This window comes from Phoca vitulina, unplaced genomic scaffold (assembly GCF_004348235.1).
Source record: "Phoca vitulina isolate PV1807 unplaced genomic scaffold, GSC_HSeal_1.0 scaffold132, whole genome shotgun sequence".
NCBI classification, from domain to species: domain Eukaryota; kingdom Metazoa; phylum Chordata; class Mammalia; order Carnivora; family Phocidae; genus Phoca; species Phoca vitulina.
In genome coordinates this window covers 54,030-73,556 of record NW_022589835.1, presented here as the reverse complement: position 1 = coordinate 73,556, position 19,527 = coordinate 54,030, and the positions used below count along the sequence as shown (strand labels likewise).

The window sequence follows — 19,527 nt, the reverse complement described above, 5'->3', positions numbered from 1 at the left end:
CAGGTCCCCTGCTGGGCCGCTGTGCAGTCTCACGGCCAGTGAGCGTGACCACTCAGAGGGCGGGTGCTCCCGACTACGCGGCAGATGGGAATCCCATTGTGCCTCTCTGGAGGCAAGTGCCATGTCACTCTTCAGGCTTGTTTTGTCATTGTGTGTGACCTCAGTCAAACAGAAGAGAAGTCCATAAAGTAAGTCACCTGGCACACTCCCAGGGTAACCACTGTTAACAGGTATGTAGCTTTCTAGATGCTTCTGTGAACATGTGTGCAGACACGGGGATAGCAGTTTTCTTATAAAAATGGAATTGTGCATCCACACTTCGGCACAGCACACTGACCGGTCCCACAGGTGCACCCTCTTCTGTTTAAATTGTGGTAAAGTCTAGGAAACATAAAGCTTACCATCTCAACCATTTTTAAGTCTGCAGCTCAGAGGCACTGAGCATAGTGACAGTTTTGCAGCCGTCCCCACCGTCCATCTCCGCGCTGCTTTGTCCTCCCAAACAGAGACTGTCCCCGACAAACGCTAACCCTCGTCCCCCCCCCGGCGCCGTCTCGGCTACCTTCCTTCTGTATCTGTGAATTCAGCACTTCCGAGCTCCATCAGGTTATAGCAGGTCCTCAAGCTTGCTTGCTTCTCATTGCTCGGTATTATTCCTGTGAGCGTTCCGCTCGATGGCCCTGAAATACGTGATGATACAGGAATGTCGCTTACTTACCCATGGTGTTGGATGTTTAGGCTCCAGTTTCTTGTTATCAGGACTGTCATGGATAACACTGCAGTGACCATTCTGTGCGTGAATCCTTGCACTGCGGTGCAAGCATGCCTGTAAGATTTCGAGAACTGAGCCTGCGGTGGGGACCTGCCCACTCTGCCCCATCAGCAGCAGTCGACAGGGCCCCTCTTCTGGTGCTTGTCAGTCTGCAAGATTGGTGTTAGGACTGCTTGCATCCAAATCCCTAGGGTGCTTGCTTAAATGCACATGCCCAGACCTGGATCAGAACTATGGGAGGCCCTGGAATGCGTGGTCTCCAAGGCATCCTGGTGCCCAGCAGAACTGTGTTCGGGGCCGTAACACTGAGTGCCATTTGCTGTGGGAGACAGAATTTCCACAGCAAGCTTCCTCTGCTGGCTTCAGACTGGTGGGCCAGCTGCGTCCCCCAGATCACACCTCACAGGGCACTGGGTGACCGAGGGACCCCAGTTACAGGAAGCCACCTCTGCCCCACCAAACATCTGCCACTGAATTCGTGGGTCAGCTAGGCACGGTGCTCTAGACCCTCCATCTCTCCAGGCCATTGAGTAAAAGTCCTGAGCATGGGTCAGAGACCGTTCTACTGCTTGGGAGGGCTTCATGGGTGAAGGGGGCTGTTGCTGTCCCAGGGTGGGGCCCCAGCCTCAAAACATCCTCAGACCCTCTGAGGTGAGGTCAGGACATGGGCTTCTCTCCAGGTGGGCGCTGGGCACCATGAGGACCCAGCTGGCCCTTGGCGCTGGGCATGCAACAGAGCACCTACGGGTTAGCTGATGGCCCCACGTGAGGGGGTGAGGCCCTGCTGGCTGCCATGCAGCTCCCATCCCTCACCCCCTCAGTCTTGCTCTAAATGGACACGGCCCCAGCTCTCAGTGGAGGTGTGCCCATGGCACTGCGGGATGGCAGATGGAGTGTTGCCACCATTTTTGGAAAACAGTTCTGCTACACGTTCAACCAGGATTGGGCCCTGGAACCACCATCCTGACCCAGCCCTGGACACAGAGAGGCTGTGGGGTGCACTTCGGTGGGGGGGGTATCTTCCAGCAGGGAGGTGGTGGCACCCTGAACAGGAAAGCACAGTATGGTTCGTGGTCCGAGCATCCCAGATCCCAGGTCTCCAGGGACAAGGGTCAAGCAGGCAGGGGACTCTGGCCGGCTGAAGGCAAGGTGCTCCCTCTGTTCAAGGGGACGAGGTGTGGATCCATTCCCCACCCCTCCCAGCCTGGACACCCCATCTTGGTGGGGTGGGGGCGGGAAGGTCCAGTCCTGAGGAGGACCAGCAGCTGGGACCCTGGGTAAGAAGAGGTCGGGTCACTGCTGTCCTGGGATGGGACACTGCACCCCATCAGGTACCTGAGGGGTGTCAGCAGGTTGACGCCTGGGAGACAAGGTGGGGACCCCCCAATAAGGTGCTCTCAGCACACCAGCTTGGCCCGGAGGCCGCTCCTGCCTGCCCTCTAGGGTCCCCTGTAGGGTCCCCTCCAGGGCAGGCCCGTGGGCGCCCTTGTGAAGAATGTTGGTTGAAGAAGTCGTACGGCTCTGGCCACCCGCCCTCCCAGGGACCCAGCGGGCTGGGGTGGGAGTGGGGGTGGGGGTCAGCAAGGCCTGGGGAGCGGAACGGAAGGCGGATGGGGAGGCCGCGAGGGGCGGCAGCGGGAAGCTCGGGCCTGGGATCCGGCGACGGACGCGAGGCCCCGGAACACGCTGCGGGGCTGGGCCGGGTGTCGCCCCTGCCCCGGCAGCACGCGCACGCCGCAGTCCTCCGTGCGTCCAGCCCTTCGGGGCGCCGCGGGGGGACCCTCCCCATCGCCCGGTCGTGCCCCCACTCCTGCCCCGCCCCTTCCGCCGAGGCCACGCCCCTCCACTCCAGGCCGCGCGGTCATGGTGGTGCTAAAGGGCGTCCCGGCGCTGCTGTCCCCTGAGCTGCTCTACGCCCTGGCGCGGATGGGGCACGGAGACGAGATCGGTGAGGGGCGGGGACAGGGCCCCCGCCACCCCAGGCCCCGCAGGGGTCCTGACCCAGGCTGTGCCCCCGGCCGGGAGGCGACCACTCCCCAGGCCCGGGAAGAGCCGGGTCCTGGGGTGGAGGCATTGCTTTGGCCGCCCCGTCCCACTTCCCAGTAGGACACCCCCGCAACCCCGCATTCTTTAGGAAACAGGCCCGGTTGGTGGCCCAAGCCCCTGCCCAGACTTGGTCGCCCCCAGGCGGTCATGAGGACGGTGGCCCTTGGTCCAGGCGGGGCTGTGTCGGCAGGTCCGGCCCCTCCCCCAGCCCGGCTTTCTGGGGGCCCCGGGGCCAAGTTCCCAGCTCCGGCCTCGGGCCCAGTGTGCCGCTCATTCTCCAGACCCCCTCCCAGACGGCCCACGAGGGGCCACACCGCTTTCTTTGGAGCGGTTTGTCTTTTCCCGGAGTCGTGGACCTGGGGCGGGGGCTGCGCGGCCGGACGCCGGGGCGGGCTGGGGGCGGTGGCGCCCCTAGGGGATGGAGGCGGGGGGGGGTCCAAACCCCGCCCTCGTAGCCCCTGCAGCTCCTCCTGCACTTGGAAACTTCCTCTCGCCGCCCCCACCTCTGACGAGAGGGGTCGACGGGTCGGGGAGGGCAGTGGGCGTGGCCTGCCGTCGGACAGGTGACCCACCCGGTGGGAAGGTGGGCTGCGCGGACCCGCGGACCCACCGGGGGATGTTTAACCGGGTTGGATGGCTGTTCAGTTTTTGCAGACGTGAACTTCCCCACCTCCCCATATGCAGGTGTGGCCCGGAGGAGATCCGCGCTGACGGTGAGGAGGCCGCCTCCGGCAGAGTGGGGTTAGGGTGGGTAGGCCGTGGCCCCAGCTCTGGGCTCCGCAAAGTGCTGCGGCTCTGCCCCATCCCCACTTATTCCCCAGCACCCCCCAGTGACCCAGGAAATCCCAGTGCCAGGACCCGCAGAGACCCTTTTCCACCCCAAGGCCCCAGACGTGACCCTGGGCCTCCTGCTCCATCTCAGATACCTCTCGGTAACTTCTTGCCAGTGGGGAGACTGAGGCCCAATGCCTGTTGGCTGGCTGAGCGCTGGTGCACCCCTGCCCCCCCACAGCCCAGGTCTGTGTTCAGCTTTTACTCTGCTATAGAAATCCCACTACTGGTGACCTGACACGGGCTCCAGGTGCCCCCATGCTCTGTCTCTGACCCTCAGGGGTGGGCCACAGGCTTGGCTGGGAGGGGCCTGGAGTCAGGTCCCCAAGGTGATGGTAGTAGCAGAGTTAGTACCAAGAGTAAGGGGGTGGGGGGTGTGAGGACACCAGCGTCCCCCTGTCCTATCCTGCCTGGGCTGGCAGTGGGCTCAGACTGGGCCTGACTGTCTCCCCACCCTTAGCAATGCTCTGAGAGGGGACACAACTCTCCCTGCAAAATTGAGGCCACTGAGGCATAAAGATGTGAAGTGTAGGGTAAACCAGCCCCTCTGGACAGAGCGGGCCAGTGGTCTGAGGCCTGTCCAGTGGGCTGCTGGCTCTGGGCCCAGTGGCCTTGTCTTCCACCCTCTGCTGAGGGACATGAGCCAGCCATGCCTCAGTTTACACTGTGGGCCAGATGACCAACATGCTCTCCCCCCCAAGGAGAATGGGACAAGGTGAGCCACGGGAAAGGCCAGAATGCTGGAAGATAAGGAGTGGCCAAGCTTCCGAGTGACCCGCACGCCCTGCGAGTTAGTGGAAACAAGCAGTTAGGGGTCAGAGCCAGGTATGCAGACAAATCTAACCACAGAGAAAAGCAGAGAAAAAGGTGGAAGAAAATGCACCCGGGATAGCAGGGTTTCCCACCTGCAGGCTAATAAGATTACAGCCGATTCTTTCTTGTCACCAGCTCCATATTTCCCCATTTCGTACAACCAGCTTTATAGGAGAGCAGGGACCTTGGAGACCAGTGCGCAGGTTTCGGGACAGCCTGGGGCAGAACAGCCTCTTCCCAGACCCCACTGTCCTCACCACAGGATAAAGGTGGCAACCCAGGGGTCGTCTGGGGGAACTGGGGTCAGGGAGGTGGCCCAGGTGCCCCTCTGGTGGATGAGTGTTTGAGGTCACCACCAATAACCTGTGTAGTGCAGACTGAAGGGCAGGGTGAGCCCAGAGCCAGGATGGTCACAGGTGCTGTGGCAGGCAGAAGCCAGCGTGACCCCAATAAGTATCACCAGGCAGGCAGCAGGGGCCTGCATCCGTGGCTGTCCCGGGCCCAACACCATCCCTGCTGGCCGGCTTCGTGAGCCCAGGGTAAAAGGCCCAGAGGGCAGGTGGCACATTCGGTGGCTGGGTGGCAGAGGGCTGCAGTCTGAGGCCGGCCCCCTGCCCCAGGCCTGGGCATCCCCCCCGCTCCTGGAGGCCGTGGTGAGGGTGCTGCCGCGGGACACATCCGAGGAGAGCCTGGCGAGTGTCTGGCGCCACACTGCCCCCGTCCCTGCTCTGGTCCTTGGTTTCTTCTTTGTCAGACCTCAGAGGACCCACTTGCCTTGAAGGGTGGGGGGGAGGACATGTATCCCCAAAGGGCCCTGAGCCTGATCAGAGGACCCCTAAACTGGCACCCAGTGTGGGGGCTGGAAGTGCCCACAGCAGCTGGACGGATAGTGCACAAGCCGACCCCCTCTGTCCCTAGGCTGCTGTCATGGAGCTGGTGCCCAGCGACAGGAAGACAGGCCTTCAGACTCCAGTGTGGAGGAGCTACCAGTCCATCCTGTGTGAGGCTGGCTGCACGGTGAGGCTGCGGCCCCCACCAGGGAAGCACTCAGGGACCCTCTGCACCTCCTTGGAGGCCGGGGAGGAGTAAAAGACAGGGGCCCCAAATCCACCCTACAGTTGTGGCCCACTTGCTCACCCTCCACAGAAGAGTGACCCTGGGGCTGTGGCTGTCCCCTGCCCCCGGCCTCCCACCTCTCAGATCAGGGACCCTGTCGTGGCCTCTGGCCCCTCACCCACCCCAGCCTGTGTGAGTGGAGCCAGGGGCAAGTGGGGCACCCCTGGCCCCTGTCTTGTGGTCAGAGGCCTGGCCTAATGCTGTGTCACCCCCACATTGTGAGGGGATGAATCTGTCCCCCCAGGACCTCCCACCGGCACGTCTTGGGCAGGACCCACCTGAGGAAAGGCTGCCTGGGACTCCTATCCTGGGCAGGGGCCCTCCTGCCTTCAGGCCAACTCCAGGAGACACAAGGGCCCCAGGCAGCTGGCCACCACAGCCCCCCATGTCCCTGCCTGTCCAGTCCTCACAGCTCAGAGGCTGAGCATCCTTGGGACCTCAGCCAGGAGAGCCAGAGACATGAAACTCAGAGTGGCCATGTCTCCTCATGCCCCTGGCACCTGCTTGGGCCCTGAGGGTTTCTGAGCAAGGTCCCTCAACCATGACATTTTGCCTTCCAGAGCAGCCTGGCGAAGATAGAGAGGTTTGAGTTTTATGCGCGGGCCAAAAAGGCTTTTGCTGTTGTAGCAACTGGGTGAGTTCTGGCCGAGTCCACGGGGTCCTGCAGGGTCCTGCTGGTCAGGGTAGGTTCGGCTAGGTCTGGCTAGGTCTGGGTCATATGAGGCACTCCCCCTACCCTCTGCTCAGCCCCTGCCCCAACTGAGACTAGAGGCCCCACTGGGAATAGGATTGTCAAGGGATTTGCCTGAGGACTGGTCCCTGGACTTGTCTAGTGGGTGGAGTGAAAGTGGATGGGATGGGGGGCAGAGCAGGGATCCCAGCTTGGTGCTCAGCTCAGCTCCTTATGCAGGGAGACGGCCCTCTATGGAAATCTCATCCTCAAGAAGGGGGTGCTAGCCCCTGGGGCACTGTTCTAGGCCTGGCGAAGACCATTGGGCCCAGAGAGGAATCTGGATCTCTGAGCCAGACAACGGACGAACTGGCCCTGCCCTGCTCAGCCCAGACTGCACCCAGCTGAGGACCCCAGGGGCCAGGCCAGTCCTTGGGCGGTGGGGGGAGGGGCTGCTGACTGGGACTGGGACTCACCCAAATTACGACAATGGTGTGAAGTGTGGTGACTCGTCAGTGTTCAGTCCAGGGGTTTCAACAACAGCCCCATCCCCCGTGCCTCCCTTGTGTTTAGTGCCCAACACAAGGGAGGCCATTGGCTCCTCAGACCACCTCCCCCCCGCCCACCCCATGCATCCTCAGGGGAAGGAAGGCCTCCCTCCTGCCTAAGGTTTGGGTAGCCTGACTCTGAAGCAAGTCCCTGGATTCGGGACAAGAGCTCACACAAGTAGAGATCCTCATGTGAGGAGACTCCACAGAGGGCTGCGCTGGGGGGGCCATGACTGCACTGCAAGAGGCCTGGGGGTGGGCAGCCCTGAGTGGAGGGGGGTTCTGCAATCAGCCCCCCAGGCGCAGACACTCAGGTGGCCCTTGAGAAGACCAGGGCCATTCCTTCAGTCCCAAAGGCAGGGAGGCAGGGGGGACGGGTTGGTCTGGATGCTCTGGGAGGTGACTGTGTGTCTGGGTGCTGGAGAGGGTGGGGGCCGGTCATCTGTTCCCTCTCTCCAGTGGTTGAGTGCCTGCTGAACACACAGGGGCCTGAGCTGTCCTGGGAAATGCAGATGGGGAGGTAAGGGACAAGAGGATGCCCCTTGCCCAGCAGGCCAAAGGGCCAGCCTGCCTGGAGGCAGCATGTGGGAGGGAGGCTGTGATGGCTTCCGGCATGAGGCTGGGGCGGGGGCTCAGGGTGCTCACGGTGGGAGTATCCTGCCACCACTGCTCTGGACCCCAGAGTCTCCCCAAACCCTCGCCCTCCCCTCCAGGCCTTCCTTTAGCCATGTGGGTGCAGAAGCTGGTATGAACGGGGGCTCCTGGGCCTCTAGGTCCCTCAGAGCCTGGGGAAGGCTCCCGTGCTTGGGACCGGGGCTGGTGTCCCAGATGCCAAGGAGAACCTGGAGGGCAGGCAGGCCCACTGGGCTGGAGGTCTGGGGCTCAGCCTAGGGAAGGGACCCTGCCCGGGCCCAGTCACTGCCAGGGCTTAACCTCAGACCCCTGACCCCACGGCCACTGCTAGCCACACAAAGGCTTTTCTTTAAACAGCTTTATTGAGACTTACCTGACATACAACAAACTGTACACATTTGAGGTGTACAGCCAAATGCCTTTGGATGTTGTCACACTGGAGAGTCTCTTGCCTCCTCCAGCGTCCCCTGCTCACGAGGCTCACACACCTCAACGGCCCACTCCCAAATCCTAGCGGCACTGTCTCTCCAGGAGCTCTCGGCCACGTGGCTGCACCCTTGGGTTGGAGGAAATGCCCATGGGGAATCCTGGCTCCAGGGATGCCGGAGAGAGACTGGGCCACAAACCACCCTGGGCTGTCTAGGGCCGTGGCCACCACTGACCTTGGATCTGAGCTGGGCGCTGGGCCCCAACTGCCCATACCCAAATTGCTCAGATGGGGGCGACACGCGGGCCTACTAACCCTCACATGTGCCATGCAGGATAGTCTGGGGCCTCGCCGTGCACTTGGCTCCTGGTCTGGGGCAAGAGCAGGTGCAAGGTGCACAGTGGTGAGGCTGGGACTCACCTGCTGTCAGAGCAGGACCATGAACAGGTCACTGTCCAGTCTGGGGTCCCTTCCTCAGTAACGTGGGGATGACAGTACCCCTACTTGGTGGTACAATGCCAGGCGGTGAGCACGTGAGCCGTCAGGCAGAGCATTAGGGCGTGGGCCGCCATTTAAGTCCTCAGAGGGGACCCACAGGAGGACACGGAACTCTAGGGCACGTGAGGTCACCCTGGACAAGCCCACCGTCCCCGGAGCAGCCGGATGCATCCGAATCTGCCTGGTGCTTTATTCTGTCTTAAGCACTGGAGTGGCTCAGGCTGGGGAGTGGGAGGCACTCAATGCTTCCCTCCTGATCCAGGGGCGTGATCGCCACACACAACCCCATTTGCATTTGCACACACAGTCTGCCCACGTTCAGTATGTGAAATAACTCCAGCGAGCTCGTGCCCACAGCTGCAAGGTCGGGCCGTGCCCTGGGATCCGGGCCCCTCAGACAGCGCCGGGCAAGCAGCCAGAGAATGAAGAGCACCGGGAGTCTGGCCCGAGTCCTGCACCGCCCCCCACCTGAGCAGTGGTGCACCTGTCCACCTGAGCGCCCACCAACGGGCAGCCTCCTGCCGTCTTTTTAGGGCCCATCTGCGGGGAGCTGACTGGTCCCAACCACTGACCTCTGCCATGCCCCTAGCCCCATCCCAGCATACAAGGAGGAGGCCTAAGGGGAGCAGATTATTCCAAGAGCAGGGGTGCTGGGTTGGGGGAGCTCTGGGGGCTCTCAGTGTGTGGAGACAAGCCTGTGGGCCTCCCTTCTCCCAGACACAGCAGGCTAGGACCATGGTCACTGTTCCTGAAGACACATGTGGCCTCCACCTCTGCGAGGTTTATTTTTCCAGTTGGGGAGGGGTCAGGGCCCCCAGGAATCCTCCCTGGGATGGTAGATGTGGTCTCGATCCTCCTCTGGCCCTTGAAGCACCTGGGGAAGTGACAGTGCCCAGGACCAGAGCCCCGCCTCATCCTGGACCTCCTGGGCCTCCTCGGGTGGTGGGTGGTACAGGTCATCACGGTCCGGCTCAGGGTCCCAGCTGGGGCTTGGAATATGGCCCAGGGTGTCCTCGGTTCGTGCCTGGGCTTTGGTGCCTAAGGACAAGGAGATGGGTTGGAGGCGTGGTTCCCATCTGGAGGGAAGCCGACTCCATGGGGGCTCCTGTGCTGTGACCTTGTTCTCCGCCCTCCCCCTGTGCCCCGCCAGGGGTGCCCACCTTGACCTTGCAGTTTCTCCCACGTGGCAGCTGCAGGCTTTGGTGCCACCAGCAGCCCCATGAGCTGGTTGTCCTTTATCAGAGTTTCCACCAGTCGGGCGCCCCAGGCCCTGCGAGCACAGCTGGGTCAGTCGGGTCTACCTGCTCCGACGGAGGCAGCCAGCCAGCCCCGCCAGTGAGGGGGCCCCCACCTTCTGAGCAGCCTGAGGGCCCCGAGCAGGAGACCTCGTGGGAAGTTGCTCCCCACCAGAGTCCTTGGTGGCTCAGTTCCATCACTCGCCACCTGCCCCAGGGGCCCCGGGACAAGCACCCCTGCCCCCCTGCCAAGAGCTACGGCCAGGCAAACTCCACGGAACCCAGACCCGCAGGCCAGGCTTCCCCACCACATCCCTGAGCTGCAGGGGGCCCAGGAAGGTCGGAGCATCCCTTGGGAGGCATCCTAAGGGTGTCCCCTGAGAAAACGTCCTGGCCCAGCCCTGGGTCATGGAGACCCAGAGAACGTGGGCAGGAGCTCCCTCCTGTTCCGGAGGCCAGGCCTGTGCAGGCTGGGGAGTGGCTCTCTGCCCTCTGGCCTGGCCCAGTGGCCCTGGGGGAGAAACCAGCCGGGGTTGCCTCATGTGAGTGCAGGGAACAGGGCATGGCTTAGGAGGACCTCTGTCTGTGGCCACGGCCCTGGGGGTGGGGTGACTATCCTGGAGGCTGCTAGGAGAGCTAGGGGATCATCCTGGAGCCCCCCTGCCCCCGGCTCTGGTAAGCCGCTAACAGGTCCCGTGGGGGCCCATGCTGGCTGGAGCATGGCCCCCTCCCCGAAGCTGCTGGGCAGGTCTTCCCCGCCATCCACAACGCCCTTAGCTTAGGGGGTTCCCAGAAGGGGCTGCTGGGGGCACTCACTCCTCTGTGTCCCGCTCAGGGGCCCCGACATGGCCTTTGGTCTTGATGAGGACCTGGAAGAGGGAGGTCACAGGTGTGGGGTCCAAGGTCAGAGGACACCTGCAGAGAGATGGCTCCAAGGCCCCCTGGACCACACTTGCTGACTCCACCCCACCCTTTGCGGACTGGACAGAAGCCGTGTGGTTCCTGGAGAGACAGGGCCACCCCTGGGGCTGCGTCTGCACCACTCCTCCCTCGCTGACGGCCTGAGGAAGGGGGCCAGCTCCTCTGAGTCCAGCCCTCTGTGGAGCGAGTTGAGCACGGGGGAGTGAATGAAACGTGACCCCTGGGGAGCGACCAGCTGTCTGTTGCCAGGAAGGGGTGGGCTTTCCCCTTCACCCGGTCTCTCCCAGGTGGGCAAGTCTGAGTGGTCTTGGCCCAAGGCGGGGTAGGAGGGGAAGAGGGATGGGGAGACACGGCCTGACACCAGTTACCTGCACAGAGAGCACCTGAGCAGCATGCGCAAGGACGGAGGATGCGCTCGGACTCAGTGCAAGTGAGTGTCATCAAGGGCCCCCTCCTCCACCTGGACCACCTGGGCGTCCATGAGCCTTGCCCATCAGACCCCACACAGGGGCCCGCTCCCCCTCACCCTGAGGGTCCCTCCCAGTGCCCACAGGGCCACCCACCGCACTTGGTGTCCTTCCTTCACATTCCTTGCTGGTGGGGCAGGGCTGGGCGGAGGAGCCCGCACATACCTGGGGCAGGAAAGCCGAGCCTGTCTCCCCCAGCAGCAGAGCCACCAGGCTGGTGACCAGGAGGAGCCTGAGGGGACCAGAGAGGAGAGTGAGAGGCCGGCCAGGGTTGCTCCTGCTCATCAACCTCCAGACAGGACACCTAGCGGGGCAGCCCTGTGTGGTTGGCAGTATGGGTCCCAGCCAGGGAGGCCTGCGGCCAGGTCCACGGGTAGATTCATGGTCTCTCCATCTCACAGACCAAGGACACACAGGCACAGAGACGTGGGACCGCCACAGGCCCACGCGTGCTCCCAGGGCCCCTCAGACCAGGGGCCGCTGCCCCGCTGCACCCAACATTCTGGACAGATCCTCCGCTGCAAGCACGGGCCGCCGGGTGGATATGATGATCCGTGCCTTGCCTACAGCTCCCAGCATCTGGGCTAGCAGCCGCACACAGACACGCACCCCCTTGGGCACAGAGCGGTGAGGGCTCACAGCATCCTCGCCTAGGTGCTGATGGGCTAGGACCTGGGGCAAGGATCTCAGAGTGCTCTCTGTCCATGGCACCCCTGAAGCTGTGCACGGTGGTTCCCTCAGGGCCAGACTGCGCCTTGGCTCGTCTAGGGCTGTGGGTGGACGGCGGTGTCAGTGCGTGGGCACGAAGCCCCGGAGGAGGCAGGGAGGATGACACGTTCACCTTGACCCCTAGGGAGGCCAGGATGGCCAAGAGGGGAGAGGAGCCAAGGACCAAGCCCCAAGCAGGGAGTCTGCAAAGAAACACAGGACAGGTGACAAATGGACCCAGCAGTAAAGGTGCTAGAAGCCTCATCCAAGACAGGAGAGGAGAGGATGGGAGACTGGTGCCTGGTGCGTGTGTGTGTGCGTGATGCAAGTGTACATGGTGTGTGCGTGTGGTGTGTGCGTGTGTGCATAGTGTGTGTGCGTGCGTGCGTGTGTATGTGTGCACGCGTGGTGTGTGGTGCATGTGTGTGTGGTGTGGGCACGAGCGTGTGGTGCATGCGTGTGTGGTGTGGGCACGTGGTGTGTGGTGCACGTGAGCATGATGTGTGTGCATGGTGCATATGGCGTGCATGGGTGAGCATATGTGTGTGTGTCTCGTTAAAAAACAAGACAACAGACCCAAAATGGAATCGCTCACCCCAAGCCCCGGGTCACCAACCCGAACCCTGAAATGGATCCTTAAAGCAGTGAGGCGGGAACGCGCGGTCAGCCCTGGGTAGGTCATCTACCCGACAGGCCCCTGCTGTCCCCTGAAGAAAAGTCACCCTGCAATGACCCACCGGCGTTTTGCTGCTGGAATTTTGTCATCCCGCTCCCTTCCGCCTGTAATTCCTGTCTGCCAGATGGGATTCCACCCAATTCTAATTGATTTTGCTCAAATAAACTCAAAATTTTAATATGCCTCCGTTTATCTTGTAACAGTCTGTGCACACAGGGTTCTTCCTGGCATTCTGGGGAAGGGTTCTTTCTGTCTCTGCAGCTGGCCGGGTGGCAGGCTGGGCAGGGCTGGGAGGGGCCAGGGAGCCCAGGGGGTCAGTGGGGGCCTCGGATCAAGGCTTCCTACAAGCTGCCCCACCCTTGTAGCCAGAGATTCCAGTTCCACAAAGACCTTTGCCTCTTCTCCAAGTGGCTCAGCACTTTGGGGTGAGGGTTCCTGTGCACACCACCGGAGCCAAAGGGCGGGGGCGCGCCCTGGACCTCGGGGCACTGGCCTGGTCTGGTTCAGCTGCCCTGCCTCTCCCGGGCACCGACTCACAGACAGAGGCCAGCTCTCGTGCTGGCAGGGGCTGAACTGTGGACCTGTGCCTACGTGTCTGGACTCTACACCACCACCACGCTGTCCAGCTAAGCCAGGGAAAGCACCTCACACACCTCCCAGGATAGGGCCTCTGCCAGGTCCAGAGAGTGGGGGTGGCAGCAGGGAGCATGGGGCATCCTGGCTGTGGGCCCCCTGTAGATCTCTTTCCAGGAAGACAGCTCTGGATACCAAAGTGTTCCCAAGGCCCCCAAGCCACCCAGCACCCCACCTCTCTACAGGAGGGTATGGCCTCTGGTTCACGCCAGGGTTCCAAGGAGAACCCCTCAGAGCAGGAGGGCAAGGGGAGGGCTCTGGCATAGAGGAGGAGGAAAGGGGACCCCCCATGGGATGAAGACAGCCTCTGGCCCCGGGGCCCAGCACACACCCCTGCTTCCAGGGTGATATTCCCTCAGGGTAGCATCTGACCCCTGCCCTCAGCCCCTGCCAGCCTCCAGCCTCCTCTTCTTGACCCAACCCTTTCTTTTGGGCAGTCACAAACCTGGTGCCTCTTCCCTCCCATGTGCAGGGGTGATTCTCTGCTGGGTCAAGGGACCCCAAGGGACAGGTGTGCTCTCTCTCTCATGGGGATCCCAGGGGTGGCCCTCAAAGCTAGTCCCCGGACGCAGACACCAGATGGGCCACAATCACTGGTAGCTCAGGACCTCTGGCAGCCCTGGGGACTGCAGCCAAACACTGGCGTGAGGACAGAGAGCCACCCCTTCCTCCCCGCCAACTCCCTCCCCTAGAGCCAGCCTGACCTGGGAAGGAGGTGCCCCAGGGGCTGGGGGGGTCTGGCTTCAGGAGCATTGGGCATTACCTTCTCATGATGGGGTCCCCTTCTCAGCGTAGACGATGCTCTTGGGGACCCGTAGTTCCAGATCCAAGCACACAGTGACTCAGACACCTGGCCCTGCTCCTCCCAACCCAGGTTCCTCGGGGTTTTATGGCCCATGTGGGCGTATCTGGACAGAGGTCAGAGACCAGGGATCCCAACTACACCGGTGACTGGTTCTACCCAGCTGGCTCTCCACCAGCTGTCACTCCCATGAGTCCCCTACCACCCACTTCAGGACGGACCTGATGCAGCGCCCCTCCCACCTCAGCTCCCCACACTGGAATCTGCATGCTCCGTGCCCATTCCTCCTGGCCACCCACCAGCAAAGTGTCCTGATGTTGCAGGCTGGAGCTTTGTGACCCGGGGGCATTGGACCCCAAACTGGGCTGAGTGGTTGGCTGGAAGCTGGAAAACCGTCCCAGCAGCCCCCTGCCCTTTGGGCACTCTGGGCACAGGCCTCCTCCTGGAGCTGGGTTTGCTCAGAGACACGTGCAAGGGTTGGGGCTTCCCACAAGTTAGAGTGAGGAGCCTTACAACCAACCGGATCAGGGCTCTGGAACGCGACCCATGGCACAGGCGCAACTGAGAAGTGGGTGCTCAAACAGGCGCTGAGCCTTGGGTCGGAAAGGAGGGGCCAGCAGCCTCCTCACGGGCGGTGGGCACAGAGGCTCCGCAGGGCGTGTCAGGGAAGCAGCCCTAAAAGCTGCCTCAACGTGTCTGTGTGCTCCCGGCTGTCGGCAGAGAGCAGAACCCCACTGCCCAACCAGGCACAGCCTTGCGCAGTGTAGACCCAGGGGCAACCCACGGGAAGCCAGCTGTCAGAGAGCCAGGGAGGGGAAGGTACCGCGTGAGGTCAGTGCGTACATCACAAGGAAACAGTGTGCAGATCCAGCCCAAGGAAACTGCTAAACAAACAACCATCACCCTCAGCGGGAAATACCAGAATCCAAAGTGACTGCAACCTATAATCTAAGACATCTAGTTTGTTTGTTTTAAATGAAGAGATTTGAGATTTTGAGCAATTTTGGGTACAGAGAAAAATCTAGCAGAAAGTAGAGTCCCCCTACACCCTCTCTGGCTCACCCTGTTTCCCCACCACTAGCCTCCGGCATTGGTATGACACACTTGTTCCCTTGATGAAATCATTATTTCTCAACCAAAAATTACAAGACAGGCAAAGAAACAAGAAAAGTGTGACCAATATTTGGGGAAAAACAGGTAATAGAAAGTATCTCTGAGTGGACCCAGATATTGGACTTAGCAGACAAGAGCTGAGTGGGAACCATCGTAAAGAATTAAAGAGAAGGATGATGAAATGTCTTAAGTAATTTCAATAAACAGAATTCTTAAAAGAACCAAATGGAAATTCTGGAATTTAAAAACACAATAACTAAAATTTAAAAATTCACTAGAGGGTTTAGTAGAAGACACATTTCAGTATTTAATATCTTTAAGCTAGATGAGCTCTTATTTTTTTTAATATTTTATTTATTTATTTGACAGAGACACAGCGAGAGAGGGAACACAAGCAGGGGGAGAGGGAGAGGGAGAAGCAGGCTTCCCGCGGAGCAGGGAGCCCGATGCGGGGCTCGATCCTAGGACCCTGGGATCATGACCTGAGCTGAAGGCAGACGCTTAACGACTGAGCCACCCAGGCGCCCCTCGATAAGCTCTTAAAGACAGATCAAAAGAAATTATCCAATCTGAAGAGACCAAAAAAGAAGAAAAATGAACAGCATCTCAGAGACCTGTTAGACCACGAGTGTCAAGCACACACATACACACACACATATATCATACGCCCATACGAACACCACACACGCACACACGCACCCATACACACACGTATACATCCCATCCATATGTACCCACATGCACACACACATACACACCACAAACGTGCGGTGCACCCACATATGCACACATACACATATAATACACATATGCAAACAGCACACGTGCGCACACAAGCAAAGACCCCACACCTACACGCATAGGCGCACAGATGCGTGTATACACATGACCACACACACACACACACATACACACACGTGCACGCACACATACACCATACATTTGTACACATACAGATACAGAGTCCCAAAAGAAGAGGAGGGAGAGAAAGGATCAGAAAGAATATATCAATACAGAATGGCGAAAATCACTCCAAACTTGATGAAAAGCATTTACTACAGACCCAATAAGCTCGATGAGCCCCAACTAGGATAAAACAAAGACATATCACAGCTCAACTGTTGAAGCCCAAAGACAAAGTCTTGAGAATAGCAAGAGAAGAAAACCACGCCTGGCAGAGCACCAGGAATCTGGCTGACAGCTGACTTCCTAGCAGAGACGGGACAGGCCACGGCCCCGTCTTAGTGACTGTGCAGGGGACGAGAACGCTCCTAGGAGGCCAGTGTCACCCTGACTCCAGAGGCAAAGATGTTATACGGAAAAGAAAAGTATAGGCTAGTATTCTCCATGAACATTGACAAAAAATTCTTAAGAAAATATTAAAACGCATAAAAAGGAATTTATGTTAAGAATGCAAAATTGATTTAATATTCAAAAATGAATTGATACATTACACTCTACGGACAAAATGAAGGACAAAGAACATGTCATCATTTTAATAGATGCAGAAAAAGAATCTGACAAAATCCAATACGCATTTATGATAAAAACTTTCAACCAGGAACATGCTTGATAAAAAGGCATGTACAAAAAACCTACAGCAAACACCGTATTTAAGTGTAGGGTGGACAGCTTTCTCCTTAAGACTGGGTTTGAGATGAAGACGCTGCTATTCAACACTGTACTGTGGATTCCAAGCAGTGCAGCAAGGCAAGAAAAAGAAAATTATGCTTCAATTAGAATGGAAAAGTAAAACTCTTTATTTGCAGAGGATGTGATCCCATACTTAGAAAGTTCTAAGGAATCCAAAAAGAAATTACTAGAAGTAAATAAATTAGTAGCAAGATCTCAGGATATAGGATCAACGTACAAAAATCAGTCTTCTCTATATACTAGCAATGAACAATTTTACTGAAATTAGGAAAAAAGTTCATTCATAATAGCACTGAAAACAATGAAATAGAAATAAATTTAACAAAAGAAGCACAAGACTAGGGCTGAGAGAAATTACAGATCTAAATACATGGAGAAGTGTTCCATGCTCATGGATTGGAAGATTCAATTTTGTTAAGATGGCAATTCTCCCAAAACTGATCTGTAGATTCAATGCAACTCCTATCAAATTCCTTGCAGGATTCTTTGTAGAAATCTGCAAGCTGATCCTAAAATTTATGTGAAAAGGTAAAAAACTCAGAAGAGTCAAAACAACTTTCTAATAGATGGACAAAGTTGGAAGACACACACTACTTCCATTTCAAAACTTGCTATAAAGCCACAGTGATAAATGATGTGCCACGTGCATGAGGATTGATAAATAGATGAGGGAAATGGAATTAAGGGTCTAGAAATAAACCCATGCATATATGGACAACGAATTTTTGACAAAGATGTCAAGATAATTTGATACGGAAAAGTGACTGTTTTCAACAAAAGGTGCTGAGACAAGTGAATGTCCATATGCCAAAAAAAAAAAAAAAAAAACTCCACAAAACAATTTAGACATATAACCTATATCGCACACAAAAGTTAATTCAAAATGCATCATTCTAGGGGCACCTGGGTGGCTCAGTCCATTAAGCGTCCGACTCTTGATCTCAGCTCAGATCTTGAGCTCAGTGTTGTGAATTCAAACCCCACGATGGGCTCCATGCTGGGCATGGAGCCTACTTTAAAAAAAAATCAAAATGCATCATTCTTAAATGTGAAAGCTAAAATTGTAAAACCTCTGGAAGAAAAAAAATGAGAAAATTTACAGCACCAAAAGCATGGTACATAAAAGAAAAAAATGGACGTTGGACCTCATCAAAATGACCAACTTTTGCACTTCAAAAGACACCACCAAGAAAGTGAAAAGACAAGTCATAGACTGTGAGACACTGTGAATTATATATTTGATAAAGGACTTGTATTCAGAATATATAAAGAGTTCTTACAACTCAATAATAAGACAAAAAACCCAACGAAAAATATTTGGAACATTTGAACAGATATTTCATCAAAAATATATAAGTGGCTAATAAATCCATAAAGAGATGCTTAGTTAGCATCATTAGTTATTAGGGATTCGATTTCAAAACACAGTGAAATATCACTACATGCCCACTAGGTCAGTGTTAGGGCAGAATCGTTCCCCCCCAAATTCTTATGTTGAAGTTCTAACCCTTAGCACCTTAGAATGTGGCTGTATTTGGATATGGGATCTTTAAAGAGATAACTAAGTTAAAATGAGGTCATAGGGGGCGCACCTGACTGGCTCAGTTGGGGGAGCATGCAGCTCTTGATCTTGGAGTCCTGAGTTCAAGCCCCAATTTGGTGCAGAGATTACTTAAATAAATGAACTTGAAAAAAAAAATTAGGTCTTATGGGTGGGCCTAATCCATTTCTGACTAGTGTCCTTATAAGAAGAGGAGGTGAAGACAGACCCACACAGAGAGGTGACCATCTGAAGACACAAGCCAAGGGGAGAAGCCTCCAAGGAAACCAACCCTGCCCTTGATATCAGGCTTGTAGCCTCCAGCATTGTAAGGAACCAAATTCCTGTGGTTTAGCCACCCAAGGGGCACTCTGTCATGGTGGCCCTAGCTGACGACCACAGGTGGCTATTTGGCTACTGGAAAAAAGACAGACAATAACAAGTGTTGGCAGGAGGTGGAGAGAGTAGAACCCTCATCCAGTTCTAGTGGGAATGTAAAATGGTGCAGCCCCTTTGGGAAAAGGTTAGCATTTTCTTAAAAAGTTCAACATAAGGGCGCCTGGGTGGCTCAGTTGGTTAAGCAACTGCCTTTGGCTCAGGTCATGATCCTGGAGTCCCTGGATGGAGTCCCGCATCGGGCTCCCTGCTCGGCAGGGAGCCTGCTTCTCCCTCTGACCCTCCCGACCCTCCCCCCTCTCATGTGCTCTCTCTCTCAGTCTCTCTCTCTCAAATAAATAAATAAAATCTTTAAAAAAAAAAAAAGTTCAACGTAAGCTACCATCTGACCTAGCAATTCCACTCTTAGGTACCTACCCAGAGAAGTGAGGCCAGTGTCCACACAAATACAAGTATGATGTTCCCAGCAACACCGTCTACAATAGACAAAGCTGGAAACAGTCCAGGTGCCCATCAGCGGGTCAAAGGGGGCCTAGCCAGAACGGCTTTACTCAAATTTTGTTCAACAGCAGAAGAGACCAATCACTGCTAACATCTGCTTTCCTTGCTGTCTTCCACCAGCTGGGACCCAGGGATGTGGAGCCTGACCCCAGCAGGGCTGAGCCCCCGCACTCGATCGCGCGACAAACGCCTACGGAGCGCCTTCCGTATGGGGTCAAGGCGCAGGTGCTGGGGCACAAGAGGACAGGCTTACCCTAGGAAAGCTGACGGCCCAGGGGCTTCAGGCGCTGAGACATGAGGAGGCCTTCCTCTGCGGGCGTGAAGGCCAAACCAAGGGGAGCAAGAAGGAAAGTCTGAGCACCTGACCGAGGTCGCGGGGGCAGCCTGGATACCCCCAGGCCGAGGAGCAGCCAAGGCTCAGCTGGCCAGGTGTCTGCTCTCCCGCAGTGAGGCGGTGTGAGTGTGAGGGGTGTGCGTGTTAGGCTAGACCCCCCCACGCCCCCACCCCGCACAGCTCCGATGGGGGGG

The 19,527-nt window shown here is 57.5% G+C and overlaps 3 protein-coding genes across 4 annotated transcripts; 1 reads left to right on the top strand and 2 right to left on the bottom strand.

The window, feature by feature from the left end:
* The first annotated feature begins 2,632 nt into the window (after window positions 1–2,632).
* On the top strand, window positions 2,633–6,216 carry FUOM (fucose mutarotase). Its single transcript, XM_032399176.1, is given in 7 exon segments — window positions 2,633–2,720; window positions 3,464–3,490; window positions 3,493–3,531; window positions 5,083–5,093; window positions 5,095–5,154; window positions 5,381–5,479; window positions 6,139–6,216. Coding segments are annotated over 7 exon segments (399 nt in total). The 5' UTR covers window positions 2,633–2,635.
* A 1,493-nt stretch (window positions 6,217–7,709) lies between these two features.
* Window positions 7,710–19,518, bottom strand: PRAP1 (proline rich acidic protein 1). 2 transcript variants are annotated; one of them, XM_032399175.1, is made up of 4 exons: window positions 18,916–19,101; window positions 11,143–11,209; window positions 10,406–10,458; window positions 7,710–9,392 (listed from the first exon to the last, which is right to left on the bottom strand). In XM_032399175.1, exons 1-4 carry the CDS (start codon window positions 19,010–19,012, stop codon window positions 9,160–9,162), a joined length of 450 nt encoding a protein of 149 aa, XP_032255066.1. In that variant the 5' UTR covers window positions 19,013–19,101; the 3' UTR covers window positions 7,710–9,159. The 2 variants fall into 2 exon arrangements, 1 of the variants encoding a protein (XP_032255066.1); XR_004298664.1 differs by lacking the exons at window positions 7,710–9,392; window positions 18,916–19,101 and adding exons at window positions 9,578–9,624; window positions 19,253–19,518.
* On the bottom strand, window positions 11,322–12,792 carry LOC116628839. The gene has a single exon (XM_032399174.1). It carries the CDS (start codon window positions 12,365–12,367, stop codon window positions 11,357–11,359), a length of 1,011 nt encoding a protein of 336 aa, XP_032255065.1. The 5' UTR covers window positions 12,368–12,792; the 3' UTR covers window positions 11,322–11,356.
* Window positions 19,519–19,527: the final 9 nt, after the last annotated feature.

Coding starts and splice junctions, on each gene's coding strand:
- LOC116628839 (XM_032399174.1), bottom strand. CDS start 12,367: ATGACCTACCCAGGGCTGACCGCGCGTTCCCGCCTCACTGCTTTAAGG.
- PRAP1 (XM_032399175.1), bottom strand. CDS start 19,012: ATGGGCACCTGGACTGTTTCCAGCTTTGTCTATTGTAGACGGTGTTGC. Junction 10,459..11,142: donor GCTCGGCTTTCCTGCCCCAG/GTATGTGCGGGC, acceptor TCCCTCTTCCAG/GTCCTCATCAAGACCAAAGG. Junction 9,393..10,405: donor CCTGAGCGGGACACAGAGGA/GTGAGTGCCCCC, acceptor CCTTGTCCTTAG/GCACCAAAGCCCAGGCACGA.